Source organism: Lissotriton vulgaris, chromosome 10 (assembly GCF_964263255.1).
Source record: "Lissotriton vulgaris chromosome 10, aLisVul1.2, whole genome shotgun sequence".
In the NCBI taxonomy this organism is placed as follows: Eukaryota; Metazoa; Chordata; class Amphibia; order Caudata; family Salamandridae; genus Lissotriton; species Lissotriton vulgaris.
The window spans coordinates 851,325,367-851,345,103 of NC_141698.1; the positions used below are offsets into that span (position 1 = coordinate 851,325,367).

The 19,737-nt window shown below is 42.1% G+C and overlaps 1 protein-coding gene across 3 annotated transcripts in view; it reads left to right on the plus strand.

Annotated features, from left to right (window-relative positions):
• Positions 1 to 18,976, plus strand: part of STEAP1 (STEAP family member 1) — a 209,920-nt gene extending 190,944 nt beyond the window's left edge. For all 3 annotated transcript variants that reach the window (XM_086941787.1, XM_086941788.1, XM_086941789.1), the window contains 2 exons: positions 14,685 to 14,849; positions 18,654 to 18,976. In XM_086941787.1, the coding sequence (XP_086797913.1) occupies positions 14,685 to 14,849; positions 18,654 to 18,911 (423 nt within the window). In that variant the 3' untranslated portion in view covers positions 18,912 to 18,976. The remainder of the gene's footprint in view (positions 1 to 14,684; positions 14,850 to 18,653) is intronic.
• The last annotated feature ends 761 nt before the right edge of the window (positions 18,977 to 19,737 follow it).

Genomic DNA, 19,737 nt, shown 5'->3' on the forward strand with positions numbered 1-19,737 from the left:
TTTGGACCCAGCCATATGAAAATCAGTCTTGAATCTGCTCCTCATGGGAACAGTCCAGCCCAAACTGCCAAGCAAGGCAATCCCTTCGACCAGAAACAAGCATCCTGGAATCAGTTTCGGGGCATCACCCCTTATCGGCCAGACATGCTTGAATCTAGTGGTGCAGTGAGCACGGGACCCTCGTCTGGTTATAACCTTCCCACTCATGGCAACAAAGCAAAAGGAAAAAATGAGGGATGCAATGCTGAACAATGCAAACTTTCACCCCCAGTCACAAAGATCTGGGTTAAATCCATTGTTCTTTTGCTCACCACGCTATCCCAGTTTGGATTCAGCTGTGACTCTGCTCCTCATGGGAACAGTCCAGCCTGAAATGCCAAGCCAGCTCCTCCCTGGACCGGAAACAAGCATCCACAGACTGGTTTTGGGGCATCAGCCCTCATCAGCCAGGCTAGCTTAAATGCAGTTGCGCAGGGAGCATGGGACCCACGTCTGGGCATTACCCTCCCACTTAGGGCGCCAAAAGCAAAAGGAACAAATGATGGACAGAATGCTGAACAATGGAAACATTCACCCCCAGTCAAAAATATCTGGGTTTAATGCATCGTTCTTTTGCTCACCAAGCCACCCCAGTTTAAACCCATCCAGATGCATATCAGTCTTGACCCTGCTGCTCATGGGAACATCCAGCCCAAAATGCCAAGCCAGGTCCTACCTGCAAACACAGCACATGCCAAAGGCATGCACTGTGTGAACACCACTCCACCACTAAATTGGGACTGAAGCTGAAAGTTATGGTGAACAGCGGGAGCCTGCAGGCAAAGTATGGTGTAAATTAGTCATGTACACAGAAATACGGTAAATATGGTCTACATAACCCGAGACTGCTGTCCTTTTTAAAAGGATAAAGGGTGCACCCAACATAATTTGTGTTCATTATCACTGTAAACTGAAACAAAATAGATGCTGACATTTGCTTACAAAACAAGTCTACAATGTGAGAACATTAGCTTTCAAACTCTTCTTAGGGAAAAAGGTAACATATTCCTGAGCCAGGAATTAGTCCTGTAAATAGATGCACTTCATTGATGGTATATACAGTAGCATGTTTTACAGAAGTTGTTTAAACTCTGTTTATTTGTAGCTTTTGCCCGCATATACAATACGTAAACATTAAATGTTAACCTTAGTGATATAAGGATGCAGGTTGACTTTACTAGTTGGGTGTTTAGAATATGGAATGCACCTGCTTATGCCAGACGCCTTGGTTTGGTTCTTTGATGTGTGTGGCTTCTAGTTGTAGAGTGAATGTTTGTGTCTTTCATGTAGACTGCTCCCGGGGCTCATACAGTCTAAATTTGGTAGATGGATCCTGCAAGTCTGTGCTGGAAACTCGCTTTTGTTGGGCATATCAAAACATTACAAAAATGTCACAATCGATTTCAAATGCGCTCCCTGACTCACCGTAAACTCTTCTTAATCCTGTCATGCTCCCCTCTTTTTTGAGGAACTGCACTGACTTCCAATTGGAGCATTTAAGGCTCTGACTAGAGTTCATTGATGTGTCTTTCCTGAAGAAGCAAATTAGAAAATGCTGTTCCATGTAGGTATTAGGCTGCCTCATCTCAGACCTCCTAGGTGCAACTCTGTCTCAGTACAAGTTCCTACTTTATGGAACACCGTACTGCCTTCTGCCATAACATTCAGAATCTCTTTCTTCTATAAGGCCACTAAGACCAAGATTATTCTAAATATCTCCTATAATATCGGGGTCAGATAAAATTGGTTAAGCTTCTTCAAACAGCATCATCTTGTATTACTCAACTTGTATTACATAACTGTTGAAAGTGCGTAAATAAAACTATTACTTGTGTCACTTAAAGTCGGTGTCTGTCTGAGCAAGACCCATCTGCTGAATATGGCATGATACCACTTGTGGGGTGCTCTGGCTTGGGTGCAGTAGTCTTGGAAATAGGAATTGTGGTTTCTCGAACATGCAGTCCATGTTCAGTGCATGCAGGTATATGGTTTACATTTAAAGAATGCTGTTTTAAAGGAAAATTATGGACTGTACCTGTTTGAGAGGTTATACTCAGCGGCTAGGCCTTGAAAACAGAGATTACAAACAGAATTTTGAGTTAATAGACCAAGATGTAAACATTTTCAAATCAAAACACAGAAGTTGAAGCTGAGAACCCAGACTAGGACTGCCATTGAAGTCTATGGGAGCCTGTATACAGAACGCGTACACAGGCTCCCATAGAAAAAAGGGGTAGGTGGGGAAAAGCCTGCACCCTGTGGCAGGCACCTCATGGTGCCCGAAACACAGTACATGCACAGTACTGATTCTGTGGGCCCCGGGTGAAGGGGGGCCTGCTACAGCCCCCAATGTCCAATTACCACAGCTGCTTTGTCTCGGCAAAACAGAGTCGATACAGCTGTCCGAATCGTGCATCGTACTCGCTCGTTCGGAAGCCGGCTCCATTGTGTGGCACGATTTAGCTGCAAGCGAGTCGAACTGGCAGGATTGGGTTTGGAAACGATTTGTTCGGCGCGACGAGATAGTCGCATCGTACCAGCTCGTTCGGAAGCCAGCTCCATTGTGCGGCACGATTTAGCTGCGAATGAGTCGATCTGACAGGATTGGGTTCGGAAACGATTCGGTCGACACTGACGAGATATTCGCATCGTACTTGGTTGTTCGGACTGGTGGAGGATTCCGTCGGGAACAAGGGCTCAGGATCGGTTTATGCAATTCCGAATCCGATTCTGAGGCCATCGTAGCGAGATCAAAACAGACCTCTCAACGGTGAAATTTTGAATGAAACACACAGTGCCCATATGCAAGTTAAAAGTTGGCGTTTGATGGATCTACAAATAAGTTAATGGGTTCTTAGTCCTTGCACCAGGAAATACAAGCTAGGATTTCCAAACTAATTTCTGGGTGCTTAATCGGAATCGAGAATTTGTGTAGGGAGGTTAAAGGCTTGGGGATGACAACCAACAACATTCCATAAAAACACAGTTGTAGTTAAAAACACAATACCTCCTCCTTGGTCTGTCTCTTCCAAGACCTTACAAAATGAGAGGTTATCTGTATCATACGGACCTAGTGTGATTATCAGCAGAGGAGCGCTGCTGGCTAAGAGCCAGCAGCTGAAAATTCAAATGCAATTTTATTATAGTTTTATTTTTCAGCTTGTGGCTGAGCTAAGCATGTGCAGAAAGGGGCAAGACTGAATTCCTACTAATAGCTCCTCCGGCCCAAATCCCCAAAATGCAAGATTGGATCAAACATATTACGGCGTTCAACGTTCAACCCACCTTCGTGGAATCAGCTAAGTCACTAGGAATAACTTTAGACAGTAACCTCAACATGCAAAAACATAACAGCAGTGCCACAAAGGGAGCAAACTTCCAAATAAACACACTAAGGAAACTGAAATCCTTCCTACCACACAATGGCTTTAAGCAAGCAGTGCAGGCTCTGGATTTTCTTAGAGTGGAATACGGATGTGTCTCTCTCTGTGACCTACCCAAAGCATCACTAAGGGCGTCTATCAACGCCGCAGCAAGACTCATAACTGGGTCTAAACGCATCTTCCACATCTCCCCGGACCTACAATCCCTGAACTGGCTACCCCTGGAGGCTAGAATTCAACTGAAAATTGCATGCATGACGCACAGAGCCATGCTACCCAAGACACCTGGCTACCTGGCACAGAAATTGACGATCTCTGGTGGATCCTGATCCTAAGGAAATGCAGAAAAATTACTACTGAAACCAGAAAAATTCCATTAGAAAAAAACTTATAACAGATGCTACTCTGGGATGGTGCCCAGAATATGGAACGCCTTGCCCCCAGAAACCAGACTTAACCCGTCCACTACCTCTTATAAAAAGGAAGTAAAATCCATCCTCATGGCCAAATTCACATGAGTATGGTCTTTTGAAACCATGTGCCGAGATGCACACGCACCCTCAACCACACAACATTTTTTGGATGTTACATCTTACTATGCCGTTTCTTTGAATATGTTTTGTACATATGTGTGGACATGTTATATTTCATGTATTAGTAACTTTTAATGGATGTATAGTGCTCTGATAACCGTCTGGATCTTGTTCGCGCTCTCTAAAACTTTCAAAATAAATAAAATAAATAAGGCCAGCCCATTGGGAGGGAGGAGGAGTGGAGCGCAGTTATAAGTGCGCATGTCCGTTTGGCCTGCTGTCTCAGTCTGGCCAAACAGACGTGCACAGTTAGGTTTCTCCAGCCCAGCTGTGACAGACTTCCTTGTGCCTGAGTGAGTGTTAAACCAGCCTGCACAGGCCAATCCCTGTGCGGCTTTAATGCAGCATGAGAGCAGCACGGGGACTGGATGGGGAGTCTCTGTTGGTGTCCCAGGGACTACTGGGACCAGGAGAAGCAGAGGAGCAGCGAGGCAGGAGACCGTCAGCAGCTTGAGGTAAGTGTTTTAAAATTAAAATCGGGTTGAGAATAAGAAAATCCTGTTTTTTCTTTTGATGAAAGGGAGACTTGTTTATGTGGATGGATTGGGGAGCAGGGAGCCATTCAAGCTTCCCTACATTTTTTTAAAATGTTATTTTTAAGAAAAAATTGTCTATAGACCAGATGCAATTTTTATACCCAAGATTCTTTCCACTTTTAATTGTAAACAAGATCTAGTTTGAATGGTCTTTTTTTCTATCTCTTACTACAGAAGCAAAATAATGTCTGTATTCTGTATATTTGCATAGGTCATTTTATGTTTACCTAGAGTACGCAACATCCTTTATGAAAGTGGCCTCTCTTTCTGGTGGATCCTTTTAACCATGGATTGCTCACCACAGAATATCCCACAGGCACCAGACTGGATCCAGAGATTTTCATTTGCAGTGCTGCTATGTAACCCTAGTTGCCATTGGGCAGCTCCACATTGAATCCAGACTGTTGTAGAAGTGGTGGAGCAGAGCTGCATATCATCTTCACCTCTGCGTGCTGATGTCAGTTTCCTATTTTTACCTTTTCTGCGCCCTCAGATGCAACAGTGTGCAAAATACTAACTAGGGACCTTTTAAGACGTTGGGGCCACTTATAGAATGGGGAGGTGAGAGGGCCATGAAGAATTTGCAGTTAGAATAACGTTACTGAAGGTATGTAATTTGTTCTTCTGATGGCTACTTCTAATTTCAGATTCCATATCTTAGAATACATACCAAAGGAGTACCTCTCTAAGGTAGATGACCTGTGGAGTGGGGTCAGACCAAAATGTTATGCAGTACAGAATGGGTGTAATGTCAGTTCCATCGACTTGGCTGTCGAGGAAGTAGTGCATTTTAGGTTGAGCATCAGTGCGCATGCGCTGTCTGCAAGACCTGCTGTCATCAGTACCAACACATTTTTCCTGCCTCCTACTTACCGCTGGATCACTCCAATGTTGCTTTTCTTTAGTGCCTCCTCGCTCGTTCACTTTGGCCATACATCACGTCCATTCAAGGTTCAGGCGCACCGGCCAATCACAGTTTCCTTACACATTCCCTCTTCAGGTGTTGTGAGGGAGAACTCTTTTTTACTTTTGCTACCATTTCTTTTGACTTTCGAAGTCCCTCGTCAGTGCTTGTTTTATTTTGCTTTCACTACGTTCTTTAACTTTATTATGGCGCACTTGCACCTTTCTGTTGTGCACTCTGCACCCAAACATTGTTTTTTATATTTAAATTAACACTGCTCGCTATTTAAATTAACAACACTGGGCACTCGACAATGGCGCCTCTCTCCTGCAGCCCCCTCCCACCCCGGGTGCCGCGCTTACAAGTACAGGTCAAACATTTTAATATTTTGCTTTAACTTTATAATGGAGCACTCACGCCCTTCCTTTGTTGTGCACCTCATAGTTGTCTTTTAAGCTTAAACTCTTCCAAATGCAAGACCTATTGCATTTCAAATGCTTGTTTAACATATGCACCAACACTCACATCTGAGCCTAGCTGATGTCAAGGGCAGGCACTCCATAAGCCAGCGTAATGGTAGCAGCCTTGACTCTGGTGGCATGGGCTTTTGGGAGGCTGTTTCTAGGCCAGTGCATAGCAGATCAGTTTCTTTCTGCCATGCCTTCCGATTTTGCCAGTTTACCGACAACTTACAAAAGGGTTTATATGGTGTGACTGAATTCTGAAGGTAGCAGATACAGATCATGGACCCACACAAGGAGTATCTTTGGATTCTAGTGTTGAGATTTGTAATAACTGCACCCTTGTGTATCCAGAAGAAATCTGAGACAGAGAACCCCATTTAGTATTTCCCGGATCATTATTGACTGCACAACATATTGTGGCCATACTGCAAATCTTCAGTGTGCTTCTGGCTCTCTCTGACATGCCTTCAGGCCTCACAGAACAACACTGCAGGAGCCTTCAGTCAGGTTTCTGCCGGCTGGTTCCTCCCCTGCACTGTCTGTCCTCTTCGGATCTATTACCGGGCCCAGCCCAACTCTGGTGCAGACTTCTACTTCAGCCCACAATCCACACCAGGCCTCAATAAATCAGAAAAACTTTAATAGACTTCAGATCTAGTGACTTCAATAATCTACTTGACCTAACTGAAATGCATTTGACCCATAAATGTGACTCATATTGTGTGATCCTGGGAAAATATTTTATTTTACAGTCACCTTTTTCTTATTTGACACATATGAGAGCACCTTTAAATATGTAAGTTGAGCATGTCTGCTGTAAAAAAAACTCTACTGTTTGAATTAATAGATTAAGCGTTTGCTCCATGTACGATAGAAGTCTAGCCCACATACAAGGTACACATGACTCCTGATGTGCCTATTAGTTGTCATCAGGAAAGGAGCAGTAATGTTTTTCAGTTCATATTTTAAAACTCTTGGTTTTAATAATATTATTACTAATTTGCAGACATTTTCCATTGAAATGTCCACAAACTTTCCCACTGACATGCAGGTTTACTGATAAAACTATATGGCATACAACAGCAATGTTAGAATTCCGATTTCAGCAAATATTTATCATTTGCACATTGCCAAGTAAACATTTCTGATTTATTTTGATCCTATTGAAATCTCTTCCATCTCACTTCAGAAAAACAATGCTTTCTTAACTACTGAAATATATTTTGAAATATTTGTATAATTCATTTATGAGCCATTCAAATGTTGTGTGCCCAGCACAATAGTCAAACAATAATCTCCAGGATTAAATAGGCAGCAATTTGTAAAGGCAAATGCTGATATTTGACACCTGTCTTTGAATGCACATCATATGCCACAAGATAAAAACAAGGTTTAAAGACCTATTTATTGCTCATTCCTTTTCTGAATGAACAGAACAGTTTTCTTTGCTAGCTGGAGCGATCTCAAAAGACAGAGCCAGTAAGCCCTAAAAATATCTCACCTCAATAAAATATGACTCACCATAGCAAGTGGGCAAGTAAATTTCTCAAGGCCTACACACTTGTTCTTCAACCTGATGCAGGTGCAGACTCCACAGGTGTTGAAGGATGTTCCTTTGCCAACGCCAATTTTGTACCATAAACCAATGTGCGACTGAGCTTGACTCATGTCACTCTACGAAATTATAAAGACGTTAGAAGTCATTATGCTATGTTATGTTAAAACACGAACAGCTACCCACCTGGGGTTTCCCGGTGCTTTAAGCAACAAATAAAGTTTCTTCCACCTCAAGTAAATCAGAACAGCCACATCTTTATAAGTTTGTGAAAAGTGGCAAACTGACTCTAACCCCTGTGCTTTTTTTTCTCCATAGTTTTATATAGCATAAACTTGACCCAATGGTATCATATCGCTTTACATGAACATCAGTTGCATTACACAAGGACACATTCACTTTTTTGTTAGGCATGGGGGATTAAGTGATTTGCCCAGAATCACAGGATGTTGAGCGTCATTGCCAAGATTGATTTGAGATCGGCCACCCTAGCTGTTAGGCTACATCTCTCTTCCACATTGCAACTACAAGAAGAGGCTGCATTATCTTTTTGGTTCTGACTCTGATTCTGAGGTAGAGCAGGGTATACATGAGAAGGTTGCTGAAGACGATGATGAAAGGGATGGCTTGCTAGATTATTCTGCTGATGCCGTATACCTTGATTTACAGAAGGCCAGTTGGTTTGATACCTCTCCTGAGATAGAGCTTGACTCACCATGTGGGCCATCAATGGAATATAGTGCCTCATTTGCAGTGGTGAGTTAGAAGGTAACCTGAGTGCTAGGATTACAGCTGCTTTCCATTGGGGCCAAAACAACTGTATTGACTGAAATTCTTCAGCCTGGGCTAGCAACATCTGACACCCTAGTTCCATATAATGGCATCCTCACCAATTCTAATTGTAAGATGTGCAAACACAGAATGTGAGAGCATCCCTGAATAGGGCACACCATGGGTTCTCACTAAGAAGACTCCTCAAAAGGTTTCTTTAAGATTTATGAGTTTTATTGTTCCAAAATGTATTTATTTTCTTCTTGATATTCAATTCATATCAATCTTTATGTGCATTCAACACAGTTCATCATTGGAAATCGTTATCTCATAATACGTATTCCTGAATACTCCAATGCATTTCGGGCAGCCTTGCCCTTTGTCAAGGAGCGCTGAAAACATAAGGATATAGCAATCAAAAACATATATTACATAATAGTAATGTAATCATAATTAAGTCCAGTAACTCTAAAATCAAACCCAGTGTTCAGTGCTAAATACATGCAATAAGGTGCTGGTGACCCGTGTGTGGGGAACGATCGTGATGGCTGTGAACCGAAGTTAAAAAGCGATCAATCAAACGAACGGAAAAAAAAGAAAAGAGAAAAAGGTTGCACTCTCACGTCGTAAGTCATCAAGTGTGGTTGTAGAAAAGACATGCAGAATAGTGAGTCTTGGTAGACTCCCCAGGTGGAGACGCTAAAGATGTCATGAGCGGTAAAAAAACAGACTTACTTCGATTCAGGGTGTATTAATGCGTAGTTTCGTGCGTCCGAGCATTATGTCAAGTGCTTCGAATGGGCCACGCCAGTTAGTTAACCGGTAAAAAAAGTGAAGAGATAAAGTAGCACCGCCTACAGAGGTCACATGAGGGAAACAAAAGTGCAAACATAAATAGCGGACTACAAATGGTGAAACAGACACAGCGGCCATAATTAAACGTGTTCAAACGTGATCGCATGGATTTACAAGTTGCAGTCAATGAAGTCCTTCGGGCTTCATGATAGGATGGAATTCAGTTGCTTTATTTAACCACTCTTAGAGTGGTCTACTGATGCTGTATCTCTTTAAATTGTGGCTAATATTGAATGTATGCAATGTGCACATTTACTCATTTCTATTTTTCACTCATGTTCACTTTTTAGACACTTTGAACACGTTTAATTATGGCTGCTGTGTCTGTTTCACCATTTGTAGTCTGATATTTATGTTTGCACTTTTGTTTCCCTCACGTGACCTCTGTAGGCGGTGCTACTTTATCGCTTCACTTTTTTTACCGGTTAACTAACTGGCATGGCCCATTCAAAGCACTTGACATAATGCTCGGACGCCCGAAACTACGCATTAATACACCCTGAATCGAAGTAAGTCCGGTTTTTTACCGCACGTGACATCTTTAGCGTCTCCACCTGGGGACTCTTCCAAGACTCACTATTCTGCATGTCTTTTCTACAACCACACTTGATGACGTACGACGTGAGAGTGCATCTTTTCCTCTTTTTTTTCCATTCGTTTGATTAATCGCTTTTTAACTTCGGTTCATAGCCATCACGATCGTTCCCCACACGCGGGTCACCAGCACCTTATTGCATGTATTTAGCACAGAACACTGGGTTTGATTTTAGAGTTACTGGACTTTATTATGATTACATTACTATTATGTAATATATGTTTTTGATTGCTATATCCTTATGTTTTCAGCGCTCCTTGACAAAGGGCAAGGCTGCCCAAAATGCATTGGAGTATTCAGGAATACGTATTATGAATTAACGATTTCCAATGACGAACTGTGTTGAATGTACATAAAGATTGATATGAATTGAATATCAAGAAGAAAATAAATACGTTTTGGAACAATAAAAAGCATAAATCTTAAAGAAACCTTTTGAGGAGTCTTCTTAGTGAGAACCCATGGTGTGCCCTATTCAGGGATGCTCTCACATTCTGTGTTAGCACATCTTACAATTATAGCTTGACGTGTGTGGATGGACACGCCTCCTGTAGAGGCACCCTAACTAATTGAATCTAAAGAACGTTCCAGTTAAATCAAGTGGCAACATATTGCAGTGCACCCCCTCGTTACATTGTTTGTCAATCCTCACAAATTCTCTCATGTCTACATGTTAGAAACTATATTCTTTCCCCCTGTAAATAGGCAGATGGACAGGTATCATAGACTCTTGGTGACCCAGATTTCCTCAACAAGCTCCCCTCGCCAGAAAGCCATATTGCACAGGTTTCGAAAGTGAATCTAAACTCTTTTCCAGCCACTCTTCCAGATATAGAATTGAAGAGGATTGATGCTTTTGGCTAGTACATGTTTTCTTCCACCAGACTAGCGCAGTGATCTGCTACACACCTGAAATTTTAGACATGGCCAGTAAAATATTGCTAGTGGTCCCGGAAGATCTTAGGGCCTCTTTGGCCCACACAATACATGATGGGCAAGACGCTGCTAAGTATGTTATCCATGCAGATCTGGATATCAGGGATTGCCTGGGCATGTTGGCCACTACCAGTGATATCCTTCATAGACACTCATGGGTGTGGTTTACTGGATGCTCTGGTGATGTACAGGCCTCACTAATGGGCATGCCAATCGATAGGTCCCGCCTCTTCGGAGAGATGGAGGACTCCACTTTGGAATATTTCATAGACAGCCAAACTACAGCGTGTTCCTTGGAAATGTTGACCCTTGCAAGTTTCTGCATCAGTTCCAGAAGTTCAGAGGCTATTCCGGAGGGGTGTTACAGCTCTTGAGCCAGTGATGCAGCATACAACCCAGTCCTTTACAGGTTGTGGTCACAGATCTGACACGTAGCGTACCGTTCAGAATGGGCATTCATCTTCCAACTCCACCTTCTCTGCTATAATGGTCAGAAAACTGCCTTAGTTTGCCATTTGTGATGCTCACCCAACCAGTAGGGGACAAAATTCAACATTTCCTTCTGAGATAGTGATTAATCACATTAACCAAATGGGTCTTACAGAATGTTTAAAAGAGCTATGCCAAGCTTTTTCTTTCCTTACTGCCTACTGCCCCCCCCACACCAGAACAAATTCCAGAAGAATCTGCCCATACTGCTACAGGAGGGGCACCTTTCACTCTCCAAGGGAGCCACGCAGAGGGTAAAAGGCTTGGAAAGAGGGCAGGGCTCTTATTCTCACTATTTTCACATCTCAAAAAACGAAAGGGGGCCTCCGGCAGTCAGTTGTAGACCACCACCACACAACGGCAGAACTTTTAGCTCTGTTGAGGTTTCAATATAAATGACCCGTAGTCTCACCTGATTCCTTCACAGAGGCTTCCATTCATTGAAGTAGTCCTGGACACGGTGAAGTTTGGGATTTTTCGTCCATAGCAGCAAGGAAATTTGGGCTTTAATCGTGATGTTTCAGACTCGGTCCTGGATGACGGTGAAAGTGTTTATGAGGAGTCTTAGTCTGTTGGTCTCATGCACCCTCATCCTCTACGCTAAGTGGCCAATGTGTGCTCTGCAATGGAACTTGAAGTTCCAGGAGGCCCAGTATCAAGGCAGTCTTTCCAACACCATCCAGGTTTCAGAGGAGACGGCTAGATATTTGCAGTGGTGGCCCCTCTCCATTCCCCACACAAAGCTGATGGTAGTGGTGGATGCATCATTGCTGGGCTGGGGAAGTCATTGGGAGAGGTGGAGATCAGAGGCTCCACCTCAATCTGCTGAATCTATAGCCCATTTATCTGGTTCTGAAAACCTTCCTGCTAGCCGTCAAGGAGAGCTTTGGACAGGTTTTCAGGGACAGTAATACTAGTGGGGTCATGGGTCATGTGCTAGGAGGCTTTCCATCTCTTGTGGTGGCCAGAACAGCAGAGCATATTACTGATCGCAAATCAGTAGGGTAGGGTCCCTGACTGGCAGAGCAGACGAACTGAGCGGATGTCACCTCAGTGATACAAGTGGCATTTTTATCTTGAGGTGGTGCAGAGCATTTTTTGACAGTGGGGAGAACCCCAGCTAGACATTTTCACTACATCCAAGACTATGTAGTGTCAGTGCAGTGTCAACAATTTCGTATTTTGGAGAAGCATTCCGGCTGGACTAGAACAAGGGACTCCCACATGCCTTTCTAACTCTTCCTCTCCTGCTACTAGGTCAGGAAAAGATCTAGAACTACTGGCGTAACATAATTTTATTGGCCCTGGATTGGGGCAGGAGAGTGGGGCACTCAGAACTCCTGTGCATGAGTATCTGTCCTTCGATCAGACTGCCACTTTGTGAGGACCTCCTGTCTCAACAATAGGGCAGGGCCCATCACCCGTATCTGCACATCCTACATGCTTGGAGACTGAGCAGTGGCACTTGACTGCATTTGATTTGCTGCCTGAAGTGGTTGATGTCATCCTTGCCACTAGGCGCCCTTCTTCATAATCATATGGCAGGCAGTGGGACAAATTTGTAATCTGATGGAATGTTTGCAACACTGATCCCTTACAGGCAAAAGCGTCAGACATTTTTTCTTTGTTTTGTCTTTAGCACAGCAAGGTTTAGCAGTGAGCATTTTAAAAGGTTACATGTCGGTCCTTTAGGCCTTTCTATGTTTGCCGGACCAACTCTCCATGTTCAATTAACCTATTGTTATAAGGTTTATTAAAGGTTGACACACATTTTCTCCCTTACCTTTGCCTTGCATTGCTCATGAGTATGGCCTGTGAGTGGATACATTGCTGCTTACTGCTTCTCCTGACCTTGAACACTGTCTTCTTCATTGCAATTACGTCAGCTCACCATGTGAGTGAACTACAGGCACTCTCAGTGCAACCACCCTACTCCACCTTTTTCCCAGACAAATTGGTGCATACGCATCCTCTTTACCAAACTTGTGACTTCCTTCCATGTTGGACAATCCATTGTTCGCCAACATTCTTTGCTGATCCTTACCCCTCCAAAGAGAAGGAGAGGCTCCATCAGTTGGCCCCTAACAGAGCTTTATGATTCCAAAGGACATCCTTGTTCAGTTGGCTAGTCCTCTGCATTAAAATCTGCTATGCACCAGCCAAGAAAAAGCCTCTGAAAGGTCTGAGAGACAATTCCACTAGGTCAAAGACTTATACCACTGTTTTTACACACAGAGTCCATCTACGTTCACAAAGGACCGCTGCTCTGACAGCCAGGTCAGCAGGATGGACATCCTGCCCACTCAGTCCTATAAGAGTTTTTGGTCTGAGCCCACTCCACAGACTCTCCACTTTGGGAAGATAGTACTTTGGTATCTATTCTCTGGTGTAGAATCTGTGATTAGAGGCATCCATCAGACGAACAATTACGCACCTTCAGTAATGCACTTTTTAGTGTATACTCAATCTAACCTGCCTTCCTACCTTTCAGTTATATGGTGTGGCTGCTTTTTTACATCAGAAAAGGTCCCAAGTTAATATTCAGCACACTGTTACCAACAATTATTTTAGACTCTGAGTCTGAGGGCATGAAAAGTGTGATAAGATGCTGACATCAGTGCACAGGGGTGATGCCTGTTTGCAGGTCGGAACTGTCACATTCAGTGCGGAGCTATACAATTCCACCTACCGGCACTGCTATGAAAATTGTTGCAGATCCAGACTGGCACATGGCAGATATCCTACGGTGAGATATCTGCGATAGATAGAGTGTCCACCAGACAGAGTGTTACCAAAGTAACTTGTTCATTTAGCTAATTTGGTACAGCTAACCAAAGTCTGTTGCCAGCTTTTTCAGGGCTAAATCAATGGTAGCACTTCACAACCTTCATGGCATATTATGAACCAGGAAAGACTCTATCAAACCCAATTTAATGTGGATCTAGCGAAGGAGTTGCCACTTCCAGCTTCTTCTTGGACAGTCCTAAAAAGTGCTACAATAAAGATATTTGTTCTGCTGCAACTTGGTTCTGTGCACACAAATTTATGACACACCATAGACCTTTGGTTGATGATGCAGTTACTTCAAACTTTGAATCTCAACTGGTAGCTTCTGCGAACTCTTGAAGACTGTATATTATTTGAGGAATTACATTTTGTACTTGGGTGTAGCAGTAGTTGATTGTGGGTTATTTATTGGGAGCGGCCACCTCAGATACGGGATTAGATGCATCCTCATATCATAAGGACTTGGACGAGGAAGACAGAAGACAAGGTAATGAGCTTAATTGGGAGGGCTAAACTGTAAACTATAGTTTTTTTTGGTTTGGTGTTATCCCTTGGATAAGCAAACTGTCTGCACACTGGGAAAAACTCATTTCGTAAAGGACTGACGAGGAAAACCAGTACATAACCAGCGACTTAAAAGGTCAATTACAAATTGTTACACAAAGAAATATAAAATGCACAGATCCCATATAACGGACATATGCCTCATTTTTTGGATCCTGTAATGAGACAAACAACTTGTTGAGAAAGACATAATGAATACTCTGTCTTTTACAGGTCAAGCAACAGAAAGAGAATGCTTGGATTGAGCACGACGTCTGGAGAATGGAAATTTATGTCTGCCTGGGAATTTTAGCACTTGCCATTTTGACAATTCAAGCTGTGGCTTCCATCCCCTCAGTCAGCAACTCGTTGTCTTGGAGAGAGTTTCAGTGTATCCAGGTAATGGTGTGCTATTTATTCTTCGCTGGTAGTTTTAACAACGGTAAACACAGACGAGATTTCAGGATGGCCCAGTGAGGGAAACTGGTTGTGTGCCTTGATGGTGTAAATCATGGTGAGTCTGCTCGCCATCCTTCTAAAGTTAATGGATTGAAATGCCATAAAGTGGGCTTTACTAATGTCTATCATTTACAATGCTTAGAAGTGGTAATCTGATGTGTTATTCAAAAAATACATATTTTTGGTTTTAAGTGAGCGTATTTAAATGCCTTTGTCACAAATAGTAAGCATAGAAATTAAAATGTTCGCTTAAATAATTTTGTTGTAACTTGGTACGCCCCTCCCCTCTCCCTGCTCCCCTCCATCCAGAATCTAAGCACCTCACAACTTTTATAACCCCTTTTGGTGCGTATCAGTTCTCTAGACCCCTTAGAATCAGGAAGGTCCATAATAACTCTGTTTTGTTAGAAGATGGTAATTTATGGAGCATGGATAGATTGGCTCGTTGCACTAATGTTCATGTTTCCAAACCTCCTAGCAACGATGACTCTGGAGAAGTGTCAGGTGATCCTAGTATGGAAAGAGTTGCACTTCAACGTAGGTGTCCGGCATGGCAAGCTGACTACAGTATGTAAAGTCCTTATATATATCAGATGCTTTGCACCTCTAGCAGCTATCTCAGGCAAATCCAAATTTGTTAAGAAGAGACTCCACACGATATGAGGTGAGAAGGAGTTTATTACGAACCGGATCCTTCAGTGCCAACCACTACAGTGAGCTCACCAACATTCCAAGGCGAGCTTCACTCTGACATTCTAAGGTAGGTGAAACCAACAGGGGGGAGCAGGGAGAGGGGAGGGGCGTACCAAGTTACAACACACCTCCCTATGTAACAGCAGCACCATTGAGTATATGCATACAGATGGGCATAAATATGAGGAGAGAGGGCAATAAAAAAACAGCATAACCTAAACACAGATAGATTTACCATGCAATGGAGACAACCAATTAATGCATTAAATATGATCAAAGATAAATATACATACTGAAATCAGATAGCACAGGGGTGCACATAAGAGAAAACAGAGGTGCAAAGCATCTGATATATATATAAGGACTTTACATACTGTAGTCAGCTTGCCATGCCGGACAACTACGTTGACGTGCAACTCTTTCCATACTAGGATCACCCAACACTTCTCCAGAGTCATCGTTGCTAGGAGCTTTAGAAACATGAACATTAGTGCAACGAGCCAATCTATCCATGCTCCATAAATTACCATCTTCTAACAAAACAGAGTTATTATGGACCTTCCTGATTCTAAGGGGTCTAGAGAACTGATACGCACCAAAAGGGGCTATAAAAGACGTGAGGTGCTTAGATTCTGGATGGAGAACAACCTGGTGGTAAGCCGAGGACAGATCTAAAACTGTGAAATACTTAGCACCTTGAATGGCCATCAACATTTTGTTAATGTTGGGGAGAGGGTGTCTATCCACCCAGATGTTAGCATTCAAATCCCTGAGGTCAACACAGAGGCGGATGTCCTCCCCCCCCCCTTTTGCCGCTACCACAATGGGGGCCAACCACTCAGAGTTTTCAATTCGCTCTATTATCCTGTTTTCTTCCAGACTGTTCAATTCATTTTTTAGGGGTTCTCTTAAAAGGAAAGGGATAGACCTAGCTTTGTGTACTACAGGCTTTGAATTTGACTTAAGTTTGATTTTGTGGAGGAACCCTTAAAGCTGCCCCAACTTATCTGTAAACACCTCTGGAAATTTTTCACAAACTTCCTTTCCAACAGTAGGCCTATCAATAAGTAACGGAGGTTCAGGGGCATTTGGGTCTAATTTGATGCCCAGGTCTTTTTGGTACTTCCACCATAACAAATTAGATCAATTTTTCGTGATATACTCTTTCCCCAATGTTGATCTATCTTTAAAGTTAATCTGCATCAACAACATACCAACCAGGGGAATGGGATCATAATTGTATCCACCTGGTTTAATATCAGGAGGCAAAAGATTATACTTTTTGTGGCCTGAATTTTCTTTAAAAGAAGTCTCATTTATCAGTGTATAAGGTGAACATGAATCCGCAAAAACCTCATATGCAACACTGTCCAGGAATATTTCACATTCAGGATAAGAATTCACATTCTGTTCTCCAATGTTCAACACTTGGAAAATAATGTCCCCTTGCAATGGTTGTTCAGAATCCTGGACCACCATGTCAGTAGTACTTTTCTTTATGCATTTACTCAATGGTGCTGCTGTTACATAGGGAGGTGTGTTGTAACTTGGTACGCCCCTCCCCTCTCCCTGCTTCCCCCATTCCCCCTGTTGGTTTCACCTACCTTAGAATGTTGGAGTGAAGCTCGCCTTGGAATGTTGGTGAGCTCACTCTAGTGGTTGGCACTGAAGGATCCGGTGGTAATAAACTCCTTCTCACCTCATATCGTGTGGAGTCTCTTCTTAACAAATTTAATTCAGACAAATGGCATAAATGGCCAACCGAAATAAAGACAAGTACAGTTTTTGTAAACAGAGAACTCTAAATATATTAAAACCCCTAATATTAAAAAAAAATTGGATAACGTGCATCAAACTGTCCTCGGTGATAGTGCGAGTATTTCCGTGTTTTTCTATGTTAAATATAATAACATAAGCCTTTGAAAATATCACTTTGTACGTGTTTGTGCGTGTACATGTGTCAGTTTCATTAATTAGTCCAAGGGCAAAAATACTGCAAGAAAAGGTATAAAAGTGGAGGATCTGTCATATTAATGTGTGACTGGCAAAAGGAGTATAGTCCTCATTGCTACTAGGCATTAAACTTGCTGACATAGTTTAGACAGATCTTTAAGAGTTGGAAAAAAAGCTTCTCTACGGTGCATGGACTGAGATTTCCCCAGCATACTCATTTAGATAGCCTTTGAAGTAGATAGTGGTAGCCCATGGCAATGATCGAAGATGATGGTTAACAATAACTCTTAAACATTTGCTATGGCAGTTTAGTAGAGTGCACAGTGTTCAATTTCAATGGGAGCCAATGAAATATCATCCAAACCGTGATGTCTGCTTGACAATAAATCTTCCTAGATGTATTTGAGTAAATCCCTACAACTCCCCAGTCATGCATCTATGATTATATAATAGTAATGAAAATGAAAATAATGATCTCTGATGATTGTGCTCATAGTCAGGCACCCAGATTTTGTGAACTGCCCAATGAGATGTCATTGTTAAGTTCTGTGCTTTTAAAAACATATGCATATTTTTCAGTGGGGTGCACTTTTAGTCCAATCCATTTTTTGAGATTATGTTTTTTTGTTTCAATTCAAATTACCATTTGTACATTGTTGTAATTTGCTCCAAACTGCAATGAGGCCCATTTACGTATTCAGAAGTGTTGTGCTAATTTACAAAGTATATAAGGTTACAAAATTTCACCAGCAGTAGTGCAATTGATGAAATCAGTAATTGTTGCTACAAAATTGGGCCACAAATAGTGTGATCTTTCTATTTCACTTCCTTAAACCCCACCAGAGAAGAAGCTATTTGCATTATATTTGGCTGTGGTGATCATCTGCCCTATTCAAACTTGAGTGATCCATGTAGATGGTTTATGCATTATTGCATCTACAACTGCCCCCACTTTCATTTCACCGTTTGGAAACCTTAAACTCAAATCATTTTCACAGGGCCGTGATTTTGTTTAAGTATAACTTCCGTTTGATGCAGCACTATGAGGATAAGGATGCTTTTGAAAGAAATCTCATATATCCATATTTTCTCTTTCAGAGCAAGATGGGATATTTTGCACTTCTGTTGGGTACTGCCCATGCGCTCGTGTTTGCCTGGAATAAATGGGTGGATAGGAATCAATTTATCTGGTACACACCTCCAACATTCATGCTAGCGGTTCTTCTACCTCTTCTCGTACTTCTTTGTAAAGGGATCCTTCTTTTTCCCTGCCTCAACAAGAGACTGCTGAAGATTCGAACTGGATGGGAAATGAGAAAAGAGACAACCAACCACCAAAGTACTTTTAAATTGTGATGTACGTCTGCCACACTTGGAGATGTTCCCACGTTGTAGAAGCCAATAAATGTATTATTAGTTCATTAACTCGTTTGTATCACCTTTGTATGTTGTATTATAAAAACTGGACCCAATTCTGAAAGATTGTTTTTTTTAGGTATGACATACTCTTGTGATACTCCTGGCTTTCCAATTGAGGAGTAGACCTGCAGTCCTCCTACAGGAGAAAATCACAGCAGAATATTTGGAATCTGGACAAAATGTTAAAAGATGAGATGCTATTCAAGTTTTATAGATACGTTTTAGTATAGGATCTTTGAACATATTTATGTCCTCAGGTACATGTCTAATTATTTGTAGTTCATAACAAGGTCATTAAAAAGGCAACTAAGAATTACATGCAATCCCAGTGGTCCTATTTATGCACTGATATTGGCTAATAATGGGGTGCTTGTCAATTCCCAAAAAGTGTCTTCTTTCAAGAAGACCATTTGCAATGTTGATTCAAGTGTTGAAGTGTAATACATTCTTTGCCAGGTTCTATGTGAATTTCTAGCACCCATGAGATGATAATACAGGTAATTGCATAGCTCTAACAGTTTAGCAAGAATGATGCTGTGGGCACTTTACACAAAGCTAATTAATTATTTACCAGTGCCTAGTTTGTTGGATCATGTTCACGTGAGTCACTATGGAAGGTGACGCAAGAACTTCAATTCTAAATAAGACTTTCACAAGACAATGATTTAAAGTCAAACCATGAAGTTTTATTACAATTTAGAATCATTAAAGGAGGCAAAAGATGGTTAGTTCCTCAAGTAAATCAATATTTATAAGAAGCAAC